The sequence below is a fragment of the Oncorhynchus gorbuscha genome, linkage group LG01 (assembly GCF_021184085.1).
Source record: "Oncorhynchus gorbuscha isolate QuinsamMale2020 ecotype Even-year linkage group LG01, OgorEven_v1.0, whole genome shotgun sequence".
Taxonomy (NCBI): Eukaryota; Metazoa; Chordata; class Actinopteri; order Salmoniformes; family Salmonidae; genus Oncorhynchus; species Oncorhynchus gorbuscha.
Window position 1 is genome coordinate 19,296,986 of NC_060173.1, and position 15,464 is coordinate 19,312,449.

A 15,464-nucleotide genomic window follows, 5' to 3' on the forward strand; every position below is an offset into this window, starting at 1 on the left:
CCTTATTGAATCCTCTCCCACTATCGCTGCCATTTACTCCTCAAATCATGCTACTATGTCAAACTAACGAAAGGAGAAGGTATTTTTAATTATTAATTCAACATCTGACAACCCTTATTTATCAGCGGTAAGTGATTTACTAACTCCGTTCATAATTCTGTCAGGGGGAGAGAAGTAAAAGACCACTCATTTAGTGATTGGAATGTTACGTTTTCCATCCCCACCAATAGCAGGAGTTGGTTGTGCCGTGTCAGCACTCGGCACACAAATTAATTGAGTCAAAGCTACGCCTACTCTACGTGAGATTCTTTAACAGCAGCCTCCACCCCTATCAATCACACACACGCACGCACACTCACGCATGCACACACACACACAATATCCTCTAGTGTACTGACATTCTAGAGGAAACATGTTACTGCTATAGTTGCTCTTTACCACAAAGCGTGCTACATGAATAGGATCTTGTTTGAGAATAAGGCGTTGCTGCTCGGCAACTGGATGAGAATGAGGGGAGGGTTGCAGCTGTATGGCCATCTCCAGAAAGTAACTTCAATCAGTGTAGATCAAATCAGATCAAATTGTATTAGTCACATGCGCCGAATACAACAGGTGTAGATCTTACAGTGAAATGCTTACTGACGAGCCCCTAACCAACAATGCAGTTTAAAAAAAATATGGATAAGAATAAGAGATAAAAGTGACAAGTAATTAAAGAGCAGCAGTAAATTAACAACAGCAAGACTATAAACAGGGGGTTCCCGGACAGAGGCAATGTGTGGGGGCACCGGTTAGTAGAGGTAGTATGTACATGTAGGTAGAGTTATTAAAGTGACTTTGCATAGATGACAACAGAGAGTAGCAGTGGTGTAAAGAGAGGGGATGGGGGGGAGCAAAGCAAATAGTCTGGGTAGCCATTTGACTAGATGTTCAGGTCTTATGACTTGGGTTAGAAGCTGTTTAGGAGCCTCTTGGACCTAGACTTGTCGCTCCGGGCCGCTTGCCGTGCGGTAGCAGAGAGAACAGTCTATGACTAGCGTGGCTGGAGTCTTTGACAATTTGTATGGCCTTCCTCTGACACAGCCTGGTAGAGAGGTCCTGGATGGCAGGAAGCTTGGCCTCAGTGATGTACTGGGTCGTTCGCACTACCCTCTGTAGTGCCTTGCGGTCGGAGGCCGAGCAGTTGCCATACCAGGCAGTGACGCAACCAGTCAGGATGCTCTTGATGGTGCAACTGTAGAGCCTTTTGAGGATCTGAGGACCATGCCAAATCTTTTCAGTATCCTGAGGGGAAATAGGTTTTGTCGTGCCCTCTTCACGACTGTCATTGTGTGCTTGGAACATGTTAGTTTGTTGGTGATGTGGACACCAAGGAACTTGAAGCTCTCAACCTGCTCCACTGCAGCCCCGTCGATGAGAATGGGGGTATGTTAGGTCCTCCTTTTCCTGTAGTCCACAATCATCTCCTTTGTCTTGATCACGTTGCGAGAGAGGTTGTTGTCCTGGTACCACATGGTCAGATCTCTGACCTCCTCCCTATAGGTTGTCTCGTCGTTGTCGGTGATCAAGCCTACCACTGTTGTGTCATCGGCAAATGTAATGATGGTGTTGGAGTCGTGCCTGGCCGTGCAGTTATGAGTGAACAGGGAGTACAGGAGTGGACTGAGCACACACCCCTGAGGGGCCCCTGTGTTGAGGATCAGCGTGGCGGATGTGCTGTTACCTACCCTTACCACCTGGCGGCGGCCAGTCAGGAAGTTCAGGATCCAGTTACAGTGGGAGGTGTTTAGTCCCAGGGCCCTTAGCTTATAGATTAGCTTTGAGTGCACTATGGTGTTAAACTTTGAGCTGTAGTCAATGACTAGCATTCTCACATAGGTGTTCCTTTTGTCCAGGTGGGAAAGGGCAGTGTGGAGTGCAATAGAGATTGCATAATCTGTGGATCTGTTGGGGCAGTATGCAAATGGTGTGGGTCTAGGGTTTCTGGGATGGGCTTCACAGGCAAGAATATTGCTGCCAGTAAGATTGCACCTAAATCAACCATTTATCGGATCATCAAGAACTTCAAGGAGAGCAGTTCAATTGTTGTGAAGAATGCTTCAGGGCACCCAAGAAAGTCCAGCAAGCGCCAGGACTGTCTCCTAAAGTTGATTCAGCTGTGGGATCGGTGCACCACCAGTACAGAGCTTTCTCAGGAATGGCAGCAGGCAGGTGTGAGTATATCTGCACGCACAGTGAGGCAAAGACTTTTGGAGTATGGCCTGGTGTCAAGAAGGGCAGCAAAGAAGCCACTTCTCTCCGTGAAAAACATCAGGGACAAACTGATATTCTGCAAAAGGTACAGGGATTGGACTGCTGAGGACTGGGGTAAAGTCATTTCCTCTGATGAATCCCCCTTCCGATTGTTTGGGGCATCCGGAAAAAAGCTTGTCTAGAGAAGACAAGGTGAGCGCTACCATCAGTCCTGTGTCATGCCAACAGTAATGCATCCTGAGACCATTCATGTGTGGAGTTGCTTCTCAGCCAAGGGAGTGGGCGGATTGCAGCAATCTTGAAAAAGAAGGGTTAACCCTGCAAATATTGACTCCTTGCATCAACTTCATGTAATTGTCAATAAAAGCCTTTGACACTTATCAAATGCTTGTAATTATATGTCAGTATTCCGTAGTAACATCTGACAAAAATATCTAAAGACACTGAAGCAGCAAACTTTGTGAAAATTAATATTTGTGTCATTCTCAAAACTTTTGGCCACGACTGTACATTCAGGTGGCAGGTTAGATGGAGGTCATGACACTCCATCCTAGATAAGACAGAGTTTGCCTCTTGGGTCCAGCAGGCAGAGTTCAATAACTACAGCACATGTAAGATGCAGGAGGATGGCACTCTTCTCATACTGAGTAGCCTACAGAGTAATGTGAGAAGAATGCAATTTCTGAACTTAAACAAATTTCTAAACAAAATGTTATAAATTTCAGGTGTTACCGTTCCATGTCAAATAAACCACCCTTCATATAATACTGTAGCAGTTTTCTGCTAAAATAACAATGTGCAAATATTACAATTGTTGTCTCTTTTATTGTCATTCACAGCCAATGCAGATCATGTATGTTGTCCAATACGGAAGTTTACATACACTTAGGTAGGAGTCATTAACTCATTTCTCAACCACTCCACAAATGTTTGGTTAATTAACAAACTATAGTTTGACAAGTCGGTTAGGACATCTACTTTGTGCATGACACAAGTCATTTTCCAACAATTGTTTACAGACAGATTATTTCACTTATAATTCACCGTATCACAATTCCAATGGGTCAGAAGTTAACATGCACTAAGTTGACTGTGCCTTTAAACAACTTGGAAATGTTGTCATGGCTTTAGAAGCTTCTGATGGGCTAATTGACATCATTTGTACCTGTGGATGTATTTCAAGGCCTACCTTCAAGGTCAGTGTCTCTTTGCTTGACACCATGGGAAAATCAAAAGTAATCAGCCAAGACCTCAGAAAGAAATTGTAGACCTCCACAAATCTGGTTCATCCTTTGGAAACAATTTCCAAATGCCTAAAGGTACCACGTTCATCTCTACAATCAATGGTAAGCAAGTATAAACACCATGGGATTACGCAGCCGGCATACCGCTCAGGAAGGAGACACGTTCTGTCTCCTAGAGATGAACGTACTTTGGTACGAAAAGTGCAAATCAATCCCAGAACAACAGCAAAGGACCCTGTGAAGATGCTGGAGGAAACAGGTACAAAAGTATCTATATCCACAGTAAAAACGAGTCCTATATCGACATAACCTGAAAGGCTGCTCAGCAAGGAAGAAGCCACTGCTCCAAAACCGCCATAAAAAGCCAGACTACGGATTGCAACTGCACATGGGGACAACATCAAGACATCAGTCAGGAAGTTAAAGCTTGGTCGCAAATGGGTTTTCAAATGGACAATGTCCCCAAGCATACTTCCAAAGTTGTGGCAAAATGGTTTAAGGACAACAAAGTCAAGGTATTGGAGTGGCCATCACAATGCCCTGACCTCAATCCCATAGATAATTTGTGGGTAGAACTGAAAAAGCGTGTGCAAGCAAGGAGGCCTACAAACCTGACTCAGAAACACCAGCTCTGTCAGGGGGAATGGTCCAAAATTCACCCAACTTATTGTGGGAAGCTTGTAGAAGGCTACCCGAAACGTTTGACCCAAGTTAAACCATTTAAAGGCAATGCTACCAAATACTAATTTGGTGTAAGTAAACTTCTTACCCAATGAGAATGTGATGAAAGAAATAAAAGCTGAAATAAATAATTCTCTCTACTATTATTCTGACATTTCACATTCTTAAAATGAAGTGGTGATCCTAACTGACCCAAGACAGGGTATTTTTACTAGGATTAAATGTCAGGAATTGTGAAAAACTGAGTTTAAATGTATTTGGCTAAGGTGTATGTAAACTTCTGACTTCAACTGTAACTACAGTGCCTTGCAAATGTATTCACCCCTCATTTTGCTGCATTACAACCTGTAATTTAAATGGATTTTTATTTGGAATTCAAAATACACAAAGTAGTCCAAATCGGTGAAGTGAAATGAAAAAAATTGGTTAAGTGACATTTAAAAAAAAAAGTCAGTTAAGAACAAATTCATATTTTCTATGACAGCCTAGGAACAGTGGGTTAACTGCCTTGTTCAGGGCCCCCTAAATAAGATCTGGTGAAACCAATTACCTCCAGAAGTCACATTATTAGTTAAAGTCCACCTGTGTGCAATCTAAATGTCACATGATCTGTCACAGGATCTCAGTATATTTACACCTGTCCTGAAAGCCCCAGAGTCTGCAACACCATTAAGCAAGGGGCACCATGAAGACCAAGTATTACTCCAAACAGCTCAAAGTTCTGGAGAAGTACAGATCAGGGTTGGGTTATAAAAAACATTCCAAAACTTTGAATATATTATTTAAAAATGGAAAGGATATGGCACCACAATAAACCTGCCAAAAGAGGGCTGGCCACGAAAACTCACAACCTAGGGGGCATTAATCAGAGGGGCAACAAAGAGACCAAAGATAACCCCGAAGGAGCTGCAAAGCTCCACAGCGGAGATTGGAGTATATGTCCATTGGACCACTTTAAGCCGTACACTCCACAGAGCTGGGAGTTACAGAAGGGTGGCCAGAAAAAAAGCCATTGCTTAAAGAAAAAAATAAGCAAACATGTTTGGTGTTCACCAAAAGGCATGTGGGAGACTCTCCAAACATATGGAAGAAGGTACTCTGGTCAGATGAGACTAAAATCAAGGAAAATGTTACGTCTGGCACAAAACCAACAACTCTCAGTCCCCGAGAACTACATCCCCACAGTGAAAAACGGTGGTGGCAGCATCATGCCGTGCGGTAGTTTTTCATTGACAGGGACTGGGAAACTGGTCAGAATTGAAGGAATGATGGATGGTGCTAAATACAGGGAAATTATTGCGGGAAACCTGTTTGTCTCCCAGAGATTTGAGACTGGGATGGAGGTTCACCTTCCAGCAGGACAATGAACCTAAGCATACCGCTAAAGCAACATTTGAGTGGTTTAAGGGGAACATTTAAATGTCTTGGAATAGCCTAGTCAAAGCCCAGACCTCAATCCAATTGAGAATCTGTTGGTTTGCCTTAAAGATTGTTGTATACACCAGCGGAACCCATCCAACTTGAAGAATCTGGAGCAGTTTTGCCTTGAAGAATGGGCAGAAATCCCAGTGGCTAGATGTGTTAAGCTTAGAGACATCCACCCCAAGAGACTTGCAGCTGTGATTGCTGCTTAAGGTAGCTCTACAAAGTACCGACTTGGGGGAAGGGGGGGTGAATAGTTATACACGCTCAAGTTTTGTTTTTTTGTCTTATTTCTTGTTTGTTTCACAAGAAAAAATATTTTGCATCTTCAAAGTGGTAGACATGTTGTGTAAATCAAATGATCCAACCCCCCAAAAAATCTATTTTAATTCCAGGTTGCAAGGCAACAAAATAGGAAAAATGACAAGGGGGTGAATACTTTTGCAAGCCACTGTATGCACGTATACAGTGCCTTCAGAAAGTATTCACACCCCTTGATTTTTTCCACGTTTTGTTGTGCTGCAGCCTGAATTTAAAATGGCTTAGATTGTCACTGGCCTACACACAACACCCCATAATGTCAAAGTGGAATTATGTTTTTTGAAATTTTAACAAATGAAATTCAAATGAAAAGCTGAAAATGTCTTGAGTCAGTAAGTATTCAACCCCTTTGTTATGGCAAGTCTAAATACGTTCAGGAGTAAAAATTTGCTTAACAAGTCACATAATAAGTTGCATGGACTCACTCTGTGTGCAATCATAGTGTTAAATATTGACTTGTGAATGACTACCTCCTCTCTATACCCCACTCATACAATTATCTGTAAGGTCCCTTAGTCGAGCTGTGAATTTCAAACACAGATTCAACCAGTAACATGGGAAAATATTTAAATGTTTATGTTTTGTTCACATAATATCATTTAAAAGTATGCATTAAGGTATCTGTAATATAATGTGTGGCAAAAACGAATGTTGACCTTAATAAATGCATTTCTATAGTTTGCCCCAAAAAATACAATGTTGGGGGAGTGCCAAGATGGAGGCACGGTGGCTTCAACACAGCACCATCAACAGTCATCTAGTGTGTATATATAAATCATTTGTTTACATTCTGCTCTTTAACTAACTGACTGACTGTCTGTCTGTCTGTTCCACTGCTCCTCTACATGTTCTCCCCCTAGTGTGCTCAGGGCCTGGGCTTGGACGAGCGCACTGCCACCATGGACCATAGCAGCTGGAGCGGAAGCGAGAGCCCTGCAGACGACATGGAGAGGATGAGCGACGAGGCCGACAAGGGCATGGACGGGGACCCCGAGGGGGTGTGGAGCCCCGACATCGAACAGAGCTTCCAGGAGGCGCTGGCCATCTACCCCCCCTGTGGGCGCAGGAAAATCATCCTCTCAGACGAGGGAAAGATGTATGGTGAGTAGGCTACGAGGAAGGAGGGAGAGAAGAACCCCAATGAAGGCTGTTAGAACTGCGCTATTGTTCACAGAAGTGGAGAATGTGGGAGCTATATTTAGCAGAATTATTAGAAGGAACACATATACTGTACAGTGTTTCTGGAAGTTAGTGAGAGTGTGAAAGTGCTGTAAGTTAGGGAGAGATGCGACCAGTCAGTCTCTGCTGGAGGCCTTGAGTGCTACAGGAGGGAGGCAGGGGTTTACAACTAAAGCTAGTGTGAACCATTACTGGGGAGCAGATGGTCTTATGTCTGCCACCAGCTGCGCTGTACACTCTCCCCCCTCCCCCTTCCCCTGTTTCTCACACACACACTCCCTCACTCTTCCTCTCTTCTGTCTGCTCTCATGTAACCTTGTCCCCAGGCTATTTCGCACAGTGCACATAAGCCTAGGATATCAATGATTCAAAGTAGGTAGTGGGAGTGACCATAGAATTCTATGGGAGTGACCTACTGAGTGAAGAATTTTTCATAATTACATTTCTGTGAATCACACAACTGTGAGTTATGGTGAGGGTTAGGGGGGGAAGGTGTTGTGGGAGATGATTGGTTGGTAGATTAAGCCAATGCCTATGCGCCGGGAGATTCTCTTGATCTTTCTGTATTGGCTAATGAAGGACAAGTTTGACAAGTTGGTCCACCAGACTCTTCGCACATTGGGTCAGAAGTGTTTGGGAACGAGATAAGCTCTCATGCTGTGGTGATTTTAGCATGTAAATCTTGGTGGGGGAAAAAATTAAATAATGTTTTAGGTGCATGCCAGCAAAGCCACAACACTAAACAACACTAAACAATAAATGAATTGCACTATAACAGGTATTCCCAAACTGTGTACAGGGCATGTGCAATGCCGTGGGGTACGCCATATAAAAATGGTGTTCACATTTTTAAAAACATTTTCAAACAGTCTTTTTATATTTTCCAACAGGGCTATACATTTGGGTGAGGTTTTTTTCTCACTCCCAAAAATTCAATTAAACCATCTAGTGTTCAGCGAAGTAACACCACAATGTCAAATACAGGTAGCCTAGTCAAATAATTAACATCCAATCACATTAACCGTTACTCTCTCATGGAAATTACAACAACGGTCCGTGTGTAGTCAAACGTAGCTGCTGCTCATGTTGGTATCTGTACTGATGGTGCAAAACCCATGACAGGGAGACATAGTGGAGTGGTAATGTGCATGCAAGCAGTTGCTCCCAACACCTTGAAATACAGTGGGGCAAAAAAGTATTTAGTCAGCCACCAATTGTGCAAGTTCACCCACTTAAAAAGATGAGAGAGGCCTGTAATTTTCATCATAGGTACACTTCAACTATGACAGACAAAATGAGAAGAAAGAAATCCAGAAAATCACATTGTAGGATTTTTAATGAATTAATTTGCAAATTATGGTGGAAAATAAGTATTTGGTCACCTACAAACAAGCAAGATTTCTGGCTCTCACAGACCTGTAACTTCTTCTTTAAGAGGCTCCTCTGTCCTCCACTCGTTACCTGTATTAATGGCACCTGTTTGACCTTGTTATCAGTATAAAAGACCTGTCCACAACCTCAAACAGTCACACTCCAAACTCCACTATGGCCAAGACCAAAGAGCTGTCAAAGGTTCAGCTGTTCTTTAAAATCATTAGCAATGTAATTTATACGTCTGGCGACAGTGTCATTGGACAGAGGGGTAGTTTTTATTTTTGCAGCACTTGAGTCATCCAGCATGACAGAGACCATGTCTAATGCTGCAGGCAGTATCAGCTCCTCTGCTATGGAGTGTTTTTTTTGCACTGAGCAATTTCGTACGCCACCTTATATGATGCTAACAGTGCTCACTGGTTTACTAAAGTAGCATTCACAAAGCGGACGATTGTTAGCAATATTCGGCACGTTTTCGCTGAAAAAACTCAAGCGGCTTATTGGCGTTATTGGGGTGTAATGTCTTTAAGTGACGCCTTAATTTATTTCGCTTCATGCTGTCCGCTGCCAACATTTGTAGACACAGTAAACATACCGGTCTTTCCTCGTCTCCCACCGTAGTCACAGTGAAGCCAAGCGCTACATACGCTTCGTCATATTTCCTCGTCTTAGCTTTCGGGAGACTTACGTTTGTCTCATTATCTCCGTCTCTCTCCGCCTTTCTTTTCATCCCTGTTAAATATTTTTCCATGGTGTCTCTAAAGGGTTTGTTATCTGCACTTCATATCTCCTGCTCTGTGCTGTGTGCTCTTGTTCGGTGCAAAAAAAACCTAATCCCCATGGCAAAAAAAAGCATGTTCCCCGGGGTCACACGAGCCCCCCCTAGCATCGCTCCCCCACTATTTGAGAAGGACTGCCATAAGGCAAAATTGATTAATAAGTGGCTCGGGGGAACAAAACATTGATATTTTGGGTCCATGGCCAGGAAACTCCCCAGACCTTAATCCCATTGAGAACTTGTGGTCAATCCTCAAGAGGCGGGTGGACAAACAATACCCCACAAATTCTGACAAACTCCAAGCATTGATTATGCAAGAATGGGCTGCCATCAGTCAGGATGTGGCCCAGAAGTTAATTGACAGCATGCCAGGGTGGATTGCAGCAGTCTTGAAAAAGAAGGGTTAACCCTGCAAATATTGACTCTTTGCATCAACTTCATGTAATTGTCAATAAAAGCCTTTGACACTTGTAATGCTTGTAATTATAATTCAGTATTCCATAGTAACATCTGACAAAAATATCTCAAGACACTGAAGCAGCAAACTTTGTGAAAATTAATATTTGTGTCATTCTCAAAACCTTTGGCCATGACTGTAGTAACCAAAAAAAGTGTTTTATATATTTTATATTTGAGATTCTTCAAAGTAGCCACCCTTTGCCTTGATGTCAGCTTTACACACTCTTGGCATTCTCTCAACCAGTTTCATGAGGTAGTCACCTGGAATGTATTTCAATTAACAGGTGTGCATTGTTAAGAGTTAGTTTGTGGAATTAAGCCAATCAGTTGTGTTGTGACAAGGTAGGGGTGGTATACAGAAGATAGCCCTATTTGGTAAATACCAAGTCCATATTATGGCAAGATCAACTCCAATAAGCAAAGATAAACGACAGTCCATCATTACTTTAAGACATGAAGGTCAGTCAATCTGAAACATTTCAATAACTTTGAAAGTTTCTTCAATTGCAGTCGTAAAAACCATGAAGCACTATGATGAAACTCTCTCATGAGGACCGTCACAGGAAAGGAAGACCCAGAGTCACCTCTGCCGCAGAGGATAAGTTCATTAGTTAACTGCACGTCAGATATTGCAGCCCAAATAAATGCTTCACAGAGTTCAATTAACAGACACATCTCAACATCAACTGTTCAGAGGAGACTGTGTGAATCAGGCCTTCGTGGTTGACTTACTGCAAAAAAAACACTACTAAAGGATACCAATAAGAAGAAGAGACTTGCTTTGGCCAAGAAACATGAGCAATGGACATTAGACCAGTGGAAATCTGTCCGTTGGTCTGTTGAGTCCAAATTTGAGATTTTTGGTTCCAACCGCCGTGCCTTTGTGAGACACAGATTAGGTGAACGGATGATCTCCGCATGTGGGGTTCCCACCGTGAAGCATGGAGGAGGAAATGTGATGGTTTGGAGGTGCTTTGCTGGTGAGACTGTCAGTGATTTATTTCAAATTCAAGGCACACTTAACCAGCATGTCTACCACAGCATTCTGCAGTGATACACCATCCCATCTGTTTTGCGCTTAGTGGGACTATCATTTGATTTCAACAGGACAATGACCCAACACACCTTCCGGCTGTGTAAGGGCTATTTGACCAAGGAGAGTGATAGCTTACTGCATCAAATGACCTGACCTCCACAATCACCCGACCTCAACCCAATTGAGATGGTTTGGGATGAGTTGGACCGCAGAGTGAATGAAAAGCCGCCAACAAGTGATCAGTATATATGGGAACTCCTTTAAAATGGTTGGTAAAGCATTCCTCATGTTGCTGGTTGAGAGAATGCCAAGAGTGCACAAAGCTGTCATCAAGGCAAAGGGTGGTTATTTTGAATAATCTATATGGTTCGTTGCCACTGTTCTCATGTGACCTCACTACCCAAGCTCACAGTCTGTTTCAAACTCAGGCCTCTTACTGAGTAAGAAATCTTATGTAAGATGGAGAAACCATAAACATTTTTAATTTCAGAATTATCAGCACTGTGGCACTTTGAGAGCTTTTTGTGAACTTCTGCTGGTTATAAGTGTGTGTACTTCTATACGTTGTTGTGTATAATTCAACAGTGATGCATACTGTGCTGTAATGTATTCGGGTTGTTTCTGAGGCTCTTGACCCACAATGGAGTCAAATAGAGTCATCTACTTTGTGTCTGAGTTTTTGTTTATTGAATTTTGCACGACTGCTTCCTTCGGGGTTGTGATTTATTGAGTAGGATCAGAACAGGGTAGGGCAGAGGTCCTCAGCATTGGATCTTTTCTAGACTCTAGTTGATTGTTTGTTTACCATCTGTAGACATAAGAATGATCTCTCTGGAATTTTACTCAAACATTTATAACACTTAAGGCCACTTTAGGGCTCTAATTTAATCTGTATCGCCGAAGCGTTACAGATTTCACAATCAAAATTTAAAGGTAATTTCCAATTGAGCCGACATATGCAGCGTTTACCATGAATCCAGTCTCCGCTAACGCGGGATCATTGCCTTCAAATCCTGTTGACGATCACTATGCTGTGAGCCCTCCCTCTAATCCCCCAAACAGAGAGGTGCTCTAGGCTGATTTAAGTGGGTTGGTTGATAGAAATACAATGGTTTGCATTAGTTAGTGCTGGAACCACACAGATGGCCTGGATTCAATAACTTAATTGTGCTGTCCGCCGGGTCGCATCCTTATGAGACAACAGACAGTGATTGAGCTCTCACGACATGAGACATTGTTTGACGAGGTACTTTGCGGTACCGTGTTGGGTGGCATTGGAATCTGAACATTGAGAGACTGGAGGAATGACGCAAAGCGGCCTAGATTGCTCACTAGAGGCGGCGGAGTGAGGCGAGGTTCTGGTCCTCCTGAGTGCCTCTCTTCAGCCCTCTGCTCCCTCCGCTCAATGCAGTTAATTAGTAACTGTCTCTATAGCAACTGCCTTTTTACTCTAAACAATGTTTATTGACTGGGGGGGGGTTGACTGGGACTGAAAGGGGAGTGACTAGGTGGGGGTGGCTGGGGGAGAGTGGCTAGTGCTGGGGGATGATTGGAGCTGGGGGGAGTGACTGGAGCTGGGTGGGTGATTGGAGCTGGGGGAGAGTGGCTGGTGCTAGGGGTGTGATTGGAGCTGGGTGGGTGACTGGAGCTGGGGGAGTGACTGGAGCTGGGGGAGTGACTGGAGCTGGGGGAGCTGGGGGGGAGTGACTGGAGCTGGGGAGACTAACTGGAGCTGGGGGAGTGACTGGAGCTGGGGAGACTAACTGGAGCTGGGGGAGTGACTGGAGCTGGGGGAGTGACTGGAGCTGGGGGTGTGATTGGAGCTGGGGGGAGTGACTGGAGCTGGGGAGTGACTGGAGCTGGGGGGTGACTGGAGCAGGGGGTGACTGGAGCAGGGGGTGACTGGAGCAGGGGGTGACTGGAGCTGGGGGAGTGACTGGAGCTGGGGAGTGACTGGAGCTGGGGGGGGTGACTGAAGCTGGGGGGTGACTGGAGCTGGGGGACTGACTGGAGCTGGGGGAGTGACTGGAGCTGGGGGACTGACTGAAGCTGGGGGAGTGACTGGAGCTGGGGGAGTGACTGAAGCTGGGGGGTGGCTGGGGAAGGGATTACTGGGGCTGAGGGGAATGACTGGGGCTGAGGGGAATGACTGGGGCTGGGGGAAGTCTCTGAGGAACCCTAGGACTGCTAGAGGCTGACTGATCACAACACATATACCTCCTCCACATGCTGTATTAATGCATGTTGTCTGTGAAGTTATCGACCACACCACAGTGTAATCCAATTCAGAGAAGAATGGGACATTTTCCTGACATCATCACCAGAGGCCACATTGCACTTCTTTTGTCAGAGCGATTAACTCCAGAGAGAAATCTGTGTTTTTAAATAGTATTGACTAACTCCTGCTGGGTTAGATGAGGAGCAGATAGGACTCTTGTTGTGGTTCCATTCTGCCACCATTTATCCTGGGAGTGGAGAGGCCTGTCATGATGCCTCATCACCATTAGACCATAGCAATCTGCTGTCACTCTGTTGGCCAGGCCAAAAATCCCAGCCTGGTTTAGCTGGAGGAGAGATCAGAGCAGAGGCAGGTTGGAGTATGTAGCTAGCACCATTAGTGACATGACCATTTACCCCCTCTGCTTCTGGAACAGGTAGTGACTGAGGTACAGGTAGTGACTGGATTTGGCCCTTTTTAAGTTCTGAGATATTTTAAATGTAAAATCCAGTGCATTGACACTGTCACCAACAAATAGCTCAATTAAAGTGATTAAAACAAAAAAAATGGTTTATAAACCAGGGATTGGAAACTGTGTACGGGTGAGCATTGATTTGGTTTACATGAGAATATCTCATCTCTACCTTCTAGCTATTGTGGATAAGATCCTGTGCATCCAAGCTGCCAGCATGCCCAGTATGAGAAGACATACAGTCCTCGTGCCCTCAAGGTAATGGTGAACATCCTGGGGTCTCCTTCAGGCTGTCCTCCCAGTATGGTACATACAACGTCATGGAGCTACAGTAACGTGTAACATTACCGTATGCTTCGCTCTATAATGGGTACAGTACAGAGCCTCAACTTCTGCTTCTAGCATTTATAAGTGTGACCTGGTGCTGTATTAGTACAAATACAACTATAAATGCTAGCAGCTTAAGTTGAGTTTCTGTAATGTCCTCAAGTCTCAAAGAGATTGTTTAAAGTCGTGTTACAAACAGCTAGTGGTCTGCCTGTCTGTCAGTCGACGCCCATCCCAGCTTGCTCTCTACAGTACAGTAGCTCTGTGGTGCGGGCAGAGTTGGTATTGACACTGAGCCACTCATTCTCCCTGGCATGGACCTGTATGGCATTGTGGGAAAGGCTCACCTTGAGGAACAGCTCCACAGAGTTCTCCTCTCTTTAAACTTTACATACTTCCCATACAATTTATCCTGCTTCTTAGAGAGCCAAGATAATGCTTATAGAGAGAAAAATAGTGCGATCTATACATGTTATCTTCAACAAAGGATGGAAACACACTGAAGTTGCACTTCTCAATGTATTTTTACTACTCTGATTTAAATAATTGCACAGGCCTTGTGTAAAATAAGTCAATAGTTCAGCTATATTTTCTGCATTATGAGTAGAGGGGAGTTGTCTTTTGTGGTGTGAAATGTTTTGGAAGGGTCATTTTAGGTAGGCGAGCTGTGATCAGTTATTTTACGACCTTAGTGGTGAGACATGACTTTGTCCTGTCAGAAAGGCAGGTTATTGACTATGCACAATGGAGGTCAGGGAGTTTTATTGAAGGTGTGTAAAATTCAAATTACAAGTGCTCTGGAAATGTATGGAGAAATGTAAGGCAACAAAACTGTCTGTGTTATGCCCTAGAGAAGCATTATAATGGTCTGGGTGTATTGTGCTCCATGTGTTATGGTTAGGAATTCAACTACCATTGCAACCTTAGCGGACACTGAGGTTTTTGTGGTCTAAACTCAACCTGTGCCCCCTCAGTGTCCATCGAGGTACGCGTGGTCTGAGGAGAATTTCCTCAGGAGGCATGTTTATTCGTAACAGTAGAAAATGGCTGTTCCATGACACCAGATCATGTCTGTGCTCACGGGAGTGGGCCAATGACTTGGTTAAACTTTAAACGGAATACAATTATCTTTCATTAAAGGTTTAACCTGTTGCGACGAGCAATCCCGTATCCGGGAGCGTAATTATAGCCTCAAGCTCATTACCATAACGCAACTTTAACTATTCATGAAAATCGCAAATGAAATGAAATAAATATATTGGCTCACAAGCTTAGCCTTTTGTTAACAACACTGTCATCTCAGATTTTCAAAAAATGCTTTTCAACCATAGCTACACAAGCATTTGTGTAAGAGTATTGATAGCTAGCATAGCATTAAGCCTAGCATTCAGCAGGCAACATTTGCACAAAAACAAGAAAAGCATTCAAATAAAATAATTTACCTTTGAAGAACTTCAGATGTTTTCAATGAGGAGACTCTCAGTTAGATAGCAAATGTTCCGTTTTTCCAAAAATATTATTTGTGTAGGAGAAATTGCTCCGTTTTGTTCATCACGTTTGGCTAATAAAAAACCCCCAAAATTCAGTCATTACAACGCAAACCTTTTTCCAAATTAACTCCATAATATCAACAGAAACATGGCAAACGTTGTTTCGAATCAATCCTCAAGGTGTTTTTCACAAATCTATTCGATGATAAA

The 15,464-nt window shown here is 43.7% G+C and overlaps 1 protein-coding gene across 2 annotated transcripts in view; it reads left to right on the top strand.

Moving 5' to 3' along the window:
- tead1a (TEA domain family member 1a) overlaps positions 1–15,464 on the top strand; it is a 112,839-nt gene that overhangs the window by 45,875 nt on the left and 51,500 nt on the right. For both annotated transcript variants that reach the window (XM_046347213.1, XM_046347223.1), the window contains exon 3: positions 6,782–7,022. In XM_046347213.1, coding sequence (XP_046203169.1) covers positions 6,821–7,022 — 202 coding nt within the window. In that variant the 5' untranslated portion in view covers positions 6,782–6,820. The remainder of the gene's footprint in view (positions 1–6,781; positions 7,023–15,464) is intronic.